The sequence below is a fragment of the Urocitellus parryii genome, chromosome 1, assembly GCF_045843805.1.
Source record: "Urocitellus parryii isolate mUroPar1 chromosome 1, mUroPar1.hap1, whole genome shotgun sequence".
In the NCBI taxonomy this organism is placed as follows: domain Eukaryota; kingdom Metazoa; phylum Chordata; class Mammalia; order Rodentia; family Sciuridae; genus Urocitellus; species Urocitellus parryii.
The window spans coordinates 225,998,635-226,011,059 of NC_135531.1; the positions used below are offsets into that span (position 1 = coordinate 225,998,635).

Sequence of the window (12,425 nt, forward strand, 5' to 3'; positions counted from 1 at the left end):
TTGTTGCTTTTTTGCCATTTAGGAATCAGGTTGGGTTTTGTGTGTTTGGTTTTGTGTTTTTTAGTTCCTCAAATCTAATAGGAATTGCAGATACCTGTGAGCAATGTTATTGATCAGAGGACAATTTCCAGAGAGATCTTAGCCAGGATAAAATCAAGTTTGCTTCCCAGAGCCCTCACCAGCAATGTGGGTAGGGGGAGGGGTATGCACGGGTAGAAAGGGCAGAAATCAAATAAAAGAGGAAAAGTAGAAAAAAGGCAACTTCCCATCCAAATCCACACCTTCAGGGCTGGGGATGTGGCCCAAGTGGTAGTGCGCTCTCCTGGCATGCGTGCGGCCTGGGTTCGATCCTCAGCACCACATACAAACAAAGATGTTGTGTCCACTGAAAACTAAAAACTAAATAAATAATAAAATTCTCTCTCTCTCTCTCTCTCTCTCTCTCTCTCCTCTTCCACTTTCACTCTTTAAAAAAAAAAAAAAAAAAACAATCCACACCTTCACAATTTGTGAACATGCCAGCTAACTTCCCTTTATCCTGAAGCCACTCATATTGGCTTTTCTAGAGAAATCACCACAAAGTCCAAAGAAAACCCACTCACTTCATCTCACAGACCCAGATCCACATAAGAAACATCTTACAGTCTCTTGGCACACTTCAGACAATGGCTTGGCACAAAACCACCAGAGACCATCTATAAGGCAGAAAGCAAGAACTTTCTGACATTTCCCTCCTACAAGATGGGCAAGAAAGCTCAAGCATCAACATACATCTCAAAGGCTAGCAAAGAACTTAATCTTGGCCTCTGGGTATGCCAGGTTCATCCTGAAAAGCTATACTGGCTTAGATGTTTACAGTAGGAAAAATTAATTTCAATAATATACAGAGAAGTTCCAGAGTTCCAAAAGAGAAATTTTATAAACCCTGTCCTATGTAGCAAATGCCAAATAAGATGTTCCTACCTCCCCTTCCCTTCTGCTATCTTTTAAAAAGAACCAGTATTCCTTAAGTACTAGTTAGAAGGGAAAGGAATGGTAAGCCGTGATACCTCAACAAACCGCAAGAGATTTAAATATTCCCAGACTTGGCTGAGAACAACCAAAGTGGCCCATTCATGCTGGTTGTTAGCATCGAGACAAGTAATGTTCAAATTTACTGTTTATTGCTCAACAAATTCAGTGAATGCCTACTAATTGCAAGACTTGGCCTGTGAAGAGTCAGAGAATCATCCTGCCCTTAAGGAATTTATATGCCTGAAGAGAGATAAAACATGCACAAGCAACTTCTTATGAGCAGTTGGAAGAAGAGAGGCAATTCATTACTGGGGAGGAGCAGAAAGGGGAGAGGAAAGGGGAAACGTCACAGAATGGGGGCTTTGAGCTGGATCTTGGAGGAAGAACAGAATTTGGAATATAGACAGAAGTGGGAAAAGGAAGAGAGGAGGCAGGGAAGAGACGGAGAGGAGCAGAGCAGATTGGTTGTGTTAGAAGGGGCAGCGGGCAGCTCTTTCTGGTGGGAGCCTGGGCGGGGACTAGAACTCATCATGGCCAAAGTATAAGGCAGGTCAGGCCAGGTCCTGGCCTGCTTCCAACTTTAGGCCAGAGGTCTGGAATTTGACCAGAGCTGGAGAGAATGGATGTGTTTAAACTTCACTTCTGGATGTCTTAAAGTGGATTAGAAAAGAGAGGCTGGATTTTGAAAAACACTGAGGAGGTTATAATCTAGAGAGGCACAGGTCAGATAGCAGGCTGTGAACAGGGGCAGAGAATGGGGCACGGGGAAGAGAGCTGTTCACAGGCTCTTGGAGGAGACCCGTGAAATCCGGATCCTGCTGCAGGTGGATGAGCCTTGAAACCTGATGCTCAGTAAAGGAAGCCAGGACGAAAGGTCACATTTGTATTCCATTTATGTGAAGTATCTGGGCTGTGTGCATCCATACAGACAGAAAACAGAGAAATGGCTGGAAGTGAGGGGGGAATGGGCAGTGGGTGCAGAGTCCCCTTGGGGTGATGGAAATGTGTTGGAATGTGTTTTAGAGAGAGTGGTTACACAACACCATGAAGGTACAAATGCCACTCGGGGGCACATTTTTAAATGGCTAAATTTATGGTACATGAATTTTACCACCATTAAAAATTACTAATAGGGGCTGGGGTTGTGGCTCAGTGGCAGAGTGCTTGCCTTTCACATGTGAGGCACCGGGTTCGATCTTCAGCACCACATAAAAATAAACGAACAAGGGCCAGGGTTGTGGCTCAGTGGTACAGCGCTTGCCTAGCATGCGTGAGGCACTGGGTTCGATCCCCAGCACCACATAAAAATAAAATAAAGGTATAAAAAAAGAATTCTATTAATAAATGAATAAATAAATAAAGACATTGTGTCCATATATATATATATATATATATATATATATATATTTTTTTTTTTTTTTTAATACTAAAAGAAAGAAGGAAAACACAGCTACACTTAACACCCCTGATCTAGACTGGACCCCTTCCATCTGGGCAGCTGTCTGTCTGATTGACTAGGGACCTGCATAAAGGCCACAGGTAGCAAGGAGGGTCAAAGGAGCCTGGGCAGGAGAGAGAAGAAGGGGTGTGTGTCTGGGAAGTGGGGAATGGGGGAGAATGCTGTTACAGAGGCCACTGTTGAAATAGCTGCGAGATAGAAACAGTGACCAAAAGGGTCTAATCTGCTGCAGAGATGCCACCAAAACATCCAGGGAGAAAATGCCCTCATGGGAAGCAGCACATGGGGTGGGGTAAGAGCAGTGTCCTCCCCAGGACCCAGAGGGTCTCCCTGGGGGGTCAGCTCTGTCTCAGGACCTAGGTGAGTCTGCCCATGCATATAAAAACAGTACACAGGGGTGATTCTCCACAGTCAGGAATGCAAGGCCACCTCACCACCACAGCTGGGCTGCATTAGAATGGCTCCCGGTGGGGCCTTGGCCAACAGATGGCGCTCCACTAAACCCATCTGGAGCGTGGGTATTTCTGACACACTTCTGTGAGAGGGAAAAAGAAGGGAAAAGGTCGTGGAAACAAACTTGTTCCAAGGGGAGCTACCATACTTTTAGGGCAGTTAGAATGAATAATGCTTCAAGCTGGGCCTTTGGGGACTCGGCCCTGTGAGCATCTCCAGGCTAGATGAGCCCTCCTGATACTTGTCAGGAACATCTATTGTATGCACGTGGATGCACACGCGCACATGCATACACACAAGTATACACGGCCTGGTGGTGAGATCGTGACCTTCATTTTCTGCTCTTTCACTAAGGAAGGCACAATCCTCACTGTATACCTTCTTGAAGAGTCTCTCTGCCCAAGGGGAGGTGATGAAACTAGAAACTGGAGCAGTATATCCTCTCTCCTTTTTTACTATTGGCCCTCCCTCTAAGCCTGTCTGGGACTCCCTTCTCCCCTGAGCGTGCAAGTCTTGATGTGGAGGAGCCAGGTGTAAGGAAGAAGATTGAACATCCAGTAAATGTTCATTACATTGTCAAGTGTCAGCAATTTCATTTTGCTTTAGGACAAAAAAATGCATCCAGTTTTTCTCAGATTGGTACTTCTTTTTCCCCTACATGATCAGTTTACAGAAAAAGTATATATTTTCTAATGAGTGTCAAAAACTCATACTCTAAACTAGCCTACTATCTTTTAAGATTTCTTTGTGTTTCACCAGGGGTGTGCTGGACCCCTGCACGGAGGAAAGTCCTTGCAACCAAACCCTGTAGTGAGGCTGTAGCCTTTCTGAATGCTTCTGGTGTTCTATTCCTGTACTTTTTGGTTTTCCCTACAGTTACGCAGAATGATAACTGCACTTCATACACTAGGACACTAATTTGTCACACAATACCAGGGGTTGAAGAATGGTTTTTATTTAATGCGTAGTCTAAAGTTTGACATCTTTAAAGTCTTTCTGTTCCTTTAAGTAATTATAACTGCCTACCCTACGTTGGACAATCAGATATGTGCTCCATAAATGATAGATATTTACATCCCCAAGATATTTTATGAACTATAAAATAAAGGATGCTTTTATGTGGGACCAATAATTTAATCCTCTCTTGTTGTTAGTCAGCTATTAATGAAATCATGTATTTTTTTTATAGTCGGCCATTGAGAAACTAACACATGATTATCTGAACTTTTTTCACTTCCCACCACTAATTAAGGTAAGTTTTTTTTTTTTTTACTGAAAGTGTGCAACTTTTACTGACATATGCACCTGCCACATCCACACCTAAATTTGCCAATGTCGGAAACTGATGTTTGAAGTTAAATGTAATCATATCTGTCCAACAAAAGGCCCTTTGAAGACTAGGATGTGTGCATACCTGGTTTATTCTATGCCAGTTAAAATATTAACAAAACATTCATGATAAGAACAACACATCTCACCTGAGTGGCTAGAAGATGGAAGTGCCAATATTATAGGTGACATTGGCCTCCCACCTGCTCTGGAGACCTTCCTGCGACTGGTCAATCACTAAAGGAATTCACACACTAGAACTCTGGGTTGTCACCGCATTAAGGGAGGGGTTATTGTTTGAGTGACATATTCATACAGCAGTCCCCCTAATTCGCAGGGAATACATTCCAATATTCCCTGTGGATGCCTGAACCTGAAGTTAGTATCAAACTCTATATCTACTATTTTCCCCTATACATACTTACCTATTATAAAATAAATTAGGCATCGTTGGAAATAACAGCAATAACCAAGAATAAAATAGAACAATTATAACAATATGCTCGAATAAAAGATATTTAAACTTATGAATTTTTAATTTTTGAAATTTTCTATCTAATAACTTTTGGACCACAGTTGACTGCAGGAAAACAAAACCTAGGATAAGGAGTATCCTTATCCTCTACCAGTTAAAATATTAACAAAACATTAAGTACTATTGTACTTAACATATTATTCTAAACATAATCTAAGCATATGGCATACTTTGTTATAAAGTCAGCAAAAACTTTGAATTAATACACAGACCTCTACTCATTCAGCAACTACCATGGTTCTCCATATGCAAGTTCTTGGGTCCTCCATCCATATATACTCTAGGAACTGCAAAATTCCTCTTTGGGAATAACTTGTGTACTTCTTGGGTGTCTTGAAACTCTCAAGTTGAAATCTCACAATGCACCTCCACAAAGTGCATTTTAGGATGAAATTGCAAGATATATTGTGAAAAAGATGATGACATTCAATCTGAAGTGTGTAGATAAGTCACTTGGCAAAGTTCCCAAAAGCCTATCATTTCTCTTGCTTTGAGCGATTGTAACTTGTAACTTGTAGCTTAATCCAAAATGACCAAAATAGATTTTTTTCCAGTATATTAGAATGAAAAAAAAAAAACTAGCCATAAGAAGTCATCTGCTTTATATAAGAAGTCAAAGTTAAAAAGCTACACAGAATAAATGGGACTTGGTTTTCTGTTTTAGGACTCAGGAGGTGAACCTGAAGAAAATGAGGAAAAAATAGTGAACCTTGAACTTGTTTTTGGTTTTCACTTGAAACCAGGAACTGGCCCACAGGTAAATCACATTTCAGATCTTTTGGGTGAATTTCAATCTAATTTACTCCTTTGCTGTCCTGTAACTCCCACCCGCCAGCCACCTGGTAACTTGATTCTGAGTAACTTATAGACTTTATAAAATAGAATTGAACTGACAGACTGCTGGCAGCCTCTGTAATCCAATCCAGGAGGCTTATTTTCTCAGTCAGTGAAGAATCCTACAAGAGGCCACCAAACTCTCAAGGTGACTCTCAGCAAAGTATGGAAGGGAAGGGAAGGTGGTGGATACCAAAGTGATATTCATTCTGCTCAGTATCACGGCTTCCTGATCTCTGAGTCTTGACGGAAATCAGCTCTATAATACTGAGAGTAAAATAACACTGAGGATGTAATTCTAGATAATAGAGAGACCCAAACTATCAGCTCCAAAAAGGGTGGGTGGGACATTAGGTTAACACTCATTCAATCAGGTTTTTTGCTTTATGTCATTTTTTAGAATCTGGAAAAAAACTGATTTGTCTAGGTAGCATGTGAATTAGAATTTCAGTAGTTTTGTGTTATTTCAGATGACCAGAAAAGCGAATAATCCAGATAACTTCTATTACTTGAACTCTTATCATGTACCAAGCATACAGAACTGAAGCATAAATGCTACTTCCCCCCACTTTGCAAATGTGGAAACTGAGGCCCTGAGAGGTTAAATGACTTGCCCAGGGAGTACGTGGACATCATTTGCAGAATGAGGACTCAAACTCAGGCCTCTGTCACCAGAACCCAAGCTCTTAGCTACTGCACGGCTTATTCTTTTCCCTTAAGGAGCCAAGGGAAGTCTCAATGCAAGTCTTCATACCTGTAACCATTTGCCATGGGAAGGCTGGCCCTGGCCCAGTGGCCCAGAGGGTATTTGTCAATAAAGCCACACCAGTCCAGGAACTGATTCTTGGGAGAGACTGGAAGTTATTGTAAGGGTTGTGTTTCACCTGGGCCTTCAAAAGCTGCCCTTTCTAGACACCTGACAGGGAGTGTCCTTCCTACACCACTGCAGGGGTACTGATGCTTCTGGCCATACTCTTGGTGGAAGGAGAGCCACTCTGAATCCAAGTTTCTTGTTTATGAATAATTTTCTCTTCCCTCTGTGAACAGGTCACTGTCTATTCATTCTTATAGTTAAAAGCAGACTTAGAAAGGGGACCAGAGAGCAAAAGTCCCTCTTTCTCCAACAACAGTAAACAGCCCTTCTATCCTGAAATTATGTAGCTGCACCCCCAAGTCCATCTGATAGTCAACAGAGTGCAGATTTCAATTTGCGTCTGTTGATATCCTCAAGTCCATAACACTTAAAATTTGTGAATCTCTTTGTTTAAGCCTTTTTATGGCTTGTATACAGTCAAAAAGGAGAAAAATTTCCTTGAAAGAAATGTGTCAAAAGAGATCTCAAATAAGAAAGTATTTTCAGTTAATGAAGAAATGACTTCCTAACATGGTAAACTAAAAAATACATTTTTAATAAAAATCAGAAGGTGTAGGTGATATTTGAGACCAATACAATGGTCTATGTTTGATCATTATCCTATAGGCTTCTTGAGTCATGGTTGATCCACAAGCCTAAAGTTACACAACTTTCCATGTTCTGTGGTTCCTGGGTCACCCATCCAGAGTAATAATTTCATTCATTCATGCAGCAGACATTTACTAAGGACAACTGTGTGCCTGACTCAGAATGCTACATGCTCAGAATACAAAGTCAAGAAGTATAGTCCCCGCTTGCAAGAAGCGCACAGCTTGCTAGGAGAAGCAGGCAAGATCAATGAATGGTTATAGTGCAAAAGGATGAGGCTTTCCAGTGCCACTCGAAGAGCATGAAGAGGATGAACATCTAGTACAGATGGGAGAGGGGTCAGGGGGGGTCTTAAAGTCCTCCTTATAGAAGTGGTACTTAAACTAGCTGGGCACTGTGGGGCACACCTGTAATCCCAGGGCTTGGGAACCTGAGGCAGAAGGATCAGAAGTTCAAAGTCAGCCTCAGCAACTTAGTGAGGCCCTAAGAAACTGAGCAAGACCCTGTCTCTACATAAAATACAAAAAGTGCTGGGGATGTGGTTGAGTGCCCCTGGGTTCAATCCCCTGCACCAAAAAAAAAAAAAAAAAAAAGTAGATGCTTCAACTAAAATGTGAAAACCATTAAGATTTGCTAGTTAGGGAGTGGGTGTTGAAGGCAAAGGAACAGTGTGTGCAGGCATTCAGGCAATGAAGCCAAGGAAACGTGGGGAACTCTTCTTGGGCTCCTTTCCATGGGACCTCACAACTCACCTCCCTCTGGGAAGACTTGGCAGGGAGCAGGGGAATAGTGTAATAGGAGTTTAGGCTGGAGAGGGGGACTGGTAGAAAAGAACTATCTTCTGTGCTAAGCTAAAGGAGTTTGAAGTGTTTAAACAGAGTAGACAGGATCCGATTTTTATCTTTTAAAGATCTCTCAGAAACACAGAGGAGGATGAACTGGGAAGGACCAGGCCAGAGTGAGAAAGATCCATGAGTAGGCAATGCAGAAAAGCAACTGGAATGTGATAAGCAACAAGGCTATGGCAGTGTCATGGAAGTGCTGTGTATCCCAGGGTGCACTGGGATGGAACTGATGAGACTTGTCACTAGGTGGAGATGGTGTGAGAGGGAGGAGCCAGGATGATACCAAAGGTGTCTAGTGTGAGCAACTGGATAGATGGTGTTATAACACAACAGATCAAAAGCAAACTAGCTGAGGGCTGGGGATTTAACTGAATTGTTTGAGTGCTTGCCTCACATGCACAAAGCCATGGGTTCAATCCCCAGCACCACACACATACACACACACACACACACACACACACACACACACACTCACACACAAAAGTAAACTAGCTGAGCTGGGGTGTGGGTCAGTGATAGAACCCAGTGAGTACAAAAACCTGGGTTCAGTCCCTAGCACCGCAAAAAAAAACGAAAAGAAAATTGCAATGCCAAGGTGATAAATGTATAAAGAAGTCATTGGCATGGGTGAGATCAATCCGGAAAAACTTTTTGGAAGGGATAAGTATTGAATCGAAGCTTGAAGAGGTTGATGGGCAATTGCAAAATAATTGCCTGAATATAATGTTTAAAGCTTATGCTTGGAGAACACTTTTTTATAAAGATCTGAAGTATTTTATAAATGTGTCCCTTTTGTCCCCTTAACATTTATGTGAGGTGCCCAAGGCACAGTATTGCCATCACTTATTAGGAAAGGAAAAACAAGAGAAAGTGTGTGGCCAACCTGGGGTGAGGTGAGGACAGAGCTGAGACCAGAAAGTATGACTTTGTTTTTGTCTTTGTATTAAATACGTGCTAGCTCTCATACCTGATCCGAGATATTTAAGCCATCTACAAACTGAAATGAAACAATCCTAGAATAGATCAACCACCCAATTATGCCAACCTGTGCCTTCACATTATAAAATACTATCTTATAAATGTGCTTTGAATTGAAATTCTAACTCCCTATGTGAAAATCCTGTTTCTTTGACCTATAAAGTTAGAATCCACCACCAAAAAAAAAGAAAGAAAAAGAAAAAAGACAAAGAAGAAGAAAAAAAGAAGAAGATGAAGAAGAAAAAGTAAAAGACTTCCTCAAAACCTCAATTAACTGAGTAATGTACCCATCTCCCCAGAACAGACGGAGCCTCACATCCACCCCACTCTATTACTACTAGGATGAGCACTGAGAGTAGGCTGGAGCTTTGGATGTTCTCCCCAAACCTGAGTTTGCAGATCAGAGACATTTGCTTGATATTACCTTTTCTTTTACAAGTAAAATGAGAGGTGTGTTCTAATAGGAACCTTTGGGAATAATGCCTGACAGTGACCTTATCATCAAAAAAGTGACTACATTTTCCCTTTGCCTTTGAGAAGGACTGGTAGCTAATACCCCTTAAAATTGGTTTGCGGTTTTAGCAACTTTAAGCCTATTAAGAGCAAACAGTGAAAGTATGATTATTATACACACAAACAAATAGATGCAGGGGAGAAATGCTTTCATTGTAAGATCTGTCAACCTTTTCTTCTAAAAATTCAAACTGGATTATTTTTCTTAACTTCATTTGACAACCAAATGGATCATGACACAAAACAAGGCTGATTCACAGAATCTTGAAAAGCCTTCGGCGTTTGAGTGCCCTGTGCCCTCTCAGATATCAAGGGTCAGTGCAGTGACACCTAGTCCATGACCTTAGTCTTTACAGCTGTATCCCCTAGGGAACCAGGACCCAACCAGGACCCAACCAGGCTCCAACAGCATACATGCTACAAGCATTCTCTTACAATCAAATGCCCTTTTTCACTTCTTTTTTTTTTCTGAAACAACCTGACGGGGTGGGGGGGGGGCAAAAATACATGATTGAACAAAAACTTTACTAGCAACTTAAATTAATAAGTCAGGGGCTTGGGGACTAGCTCAGTGGTAGCACACTTGCCCAGGATGGGTGAGATTCTGGGTTCCATCCCCAGCACTGCCAAAAAAAATTAATTAATAAATGAGAATGAGTTTTACTCAATTGATCTGTTTCTAGAGAGTAAAGTTATTTATTCATTTAAATAATATTTTATGTTGAGGCAGCCTAGAAGTTATGCAATCAGTCTGGCAGAAATAGGGTCATTTTCAGCCTGAATATCTCCCATGTGAGGGGCAGGAAATGCCTGTGATAATTATTATTACCTGAACTTCTGGTTGACACTGCGGTGAGCATTTTGCAAACATTCTTTCATCATTAGAGCTCAACCTGATGGGGAGCACCATTCCTGTATTAGCCTCCTCATGAGGAAAAACAGAGATGTGAAATTCCTCACCCAGTGTCCCCACCTGGTAAGGGAAAGATCCAGTTCCCAGGCTTAGCCACTGTGTAATTATCACCTCTTTCTGGAAAGTCCCATCGTCCCCCAAAGTAGGTACATTGGTAATCAATATTTTTTTTGTCAGTTAATAATACTGCATTACCACAATTTTTGTTTTGTGTGGAAAGCGCCTTGTGTTTTGTAATCTAAAGCCTTTGACTTGGCACAAAAGGAAAGCAGCTTTCTGAATTTCAGGCAGCTTTGTGCACTCCCCAGGGTAGCAACCACCCTTTTTTATTGAAATATTCAGCTGCATAGAGTTTATTATTATATCTCTTATCAGCTCTCCAGTCAGGAATATTGATTCTCAAATTGCTAAGGGATAAACTATCAAATCACCCAGCAGTTTTCTCACCAAGATCTTTTTGAGACTTTGTGTCATAAAAATTCAAAAGCAGAGGAAGGAACTATTCGGGAGAACTCCATTGCTGGTGAGTGCTGAACAGTCAGACCTAAGTGAGTCCTTATTTCCCTATGTCCCCAGTGAGACAAAGGAAACCTCACACAGCCCAGTTCTTGTGAATCTGAACTGAACCCAGAGAAGAGGAAGGTGGAAGGAGACAGCACCCCGAGTCTCCCAACACTCTCCAACAGTGGGCCCTAAAATAGGGGTCTGCTGTTGACATCAAGCCATCTCTTTCAAATGGCCCACCACTTCCAATTTCCTTTTTTGAGGTGTTCTGAGGGGTCAAGAGATCCAAGAAGAGAAAATGAGAGGAATGTTTTGAAGAGGTCGAAGCAGACTGAGGAAGCCCCTCAAAATGGACAGTTGTCTCAGGAGGACTTTCCCCTACTACCTTTCTCCCTCTTTCTCCATCCAGACTCCTCATTGTTAGCACCTGGCCCCTTCCCCACCCACCCGCCACCAGAAGAAATTCAATCAATAGTTCTGCTTCTCCAGTCGTTTCATCTATAGGTTAAAAATGCTGCATTTTACAAATGCTTCCCACTTGTATTGTGCTCTCAGGTCTTTATTAGATTGCTTGTAAAATGTTGCATTTAATAAACTTAATTGAATCTCCAGGCCCTTTCTCAGAGCACTATAAATATCAAAAACTGTCAAATAGAGCTTTTTTTCCTATTGTGTAATTTTTGTAAATGGATAGATAAACATGAATAAAATAACAGGGCACAAAGAAAAGGATTTTGTAAGGAAGTATAAAGCCAATACCTTTTGTAAATTTCAGAACAGCTAAAAGCAGAGTTTTTCTTCACTTCGATATATGTTGTATTTATTTAAAAAATCAGTATAAGGAAGTTCATGTCTCATGATCAGCCATGCAGAGAGGCAGTGGACAGATGTACACCGACATATATCTTTGTGCCTAAGTATGTAAGCTTGCAGTGGTAGGGTTTGAGGCCAGCCTCAGCAACTTAGCGAGACCTTGTCTCAAAATTTTAAAATAGGGCTGAGCTGTGGCTCAGTGGTAGAGTGCCTCTGGGTTCACTTTCCAATGCTGGAAAAAAAGAAAAAGAAAGAAAACACAAGTTTTAGGGAAGAAGAAGCAAGGAGGTAGTAGTCAAAGAGTACAAAGCTTGGATTATACAAAATGGTTAAGTTTCCAGGGCCAGCTATACAGCACATCACCTATAGTTAAGGATATTGCATTGTATGCTTAAGATTTTGATGAGAAGACATATTATTAAGTGTTCTTATCCCAAAAATAAAAACAATGATAATAATAAGAGAACAGGAAAAACTTTTGGAGATTAATGGCATAGATTGTGATGCTTTCACAAATGTTATCTCCACATTGATCAAATTGCTTACCTTAAATATGACCTGCTTTTTGTATGTCACTCACACCTCTGTGGAGTGGTCTTTTGAAAAGAGAAATACAAGTTTTAATTGACAGCAAAGAAGCCAATGCAGCTCAGAATTTTACAATTGCATAACTCACCACTGATTTCTAATTACAGTGTGGTGATGCACTCTGTCAGATGGGTTGGACAGCCGCCGATAGCACCAGAGCAGAGCTAGGCAAGGTCTCAGCGCAT

At 41.3% G+C, this 12,425-nt stretch overlaps 1 protein-coding gene across 1 annotated transcript in view; it reads left to right on the forward strand.

Moving 5' to 3' along the window:
• The window catches only part of Map3k20 (mitogen-activated protein kinase kinase kinase 20), a 174,620-nt gene that overhangs the window by 140,380 nt on the left and 21,815 nt on the right, over nt 1–12,425 (forward strand). The window contains exons 15-16 of the mRNA XM_026389532.2: nt 4,116–4,178; nt 5,455–5,547. Of these exons, the coding sequence (XP_026245317.2) occupies nt 4,116–4,178; nt 5,455–5,547 (156 nt within the window). The remainder of the gene's footprint in view (nt 1–4,115; nt 4,179–5,454; nt 5,548–12,425) is intronic.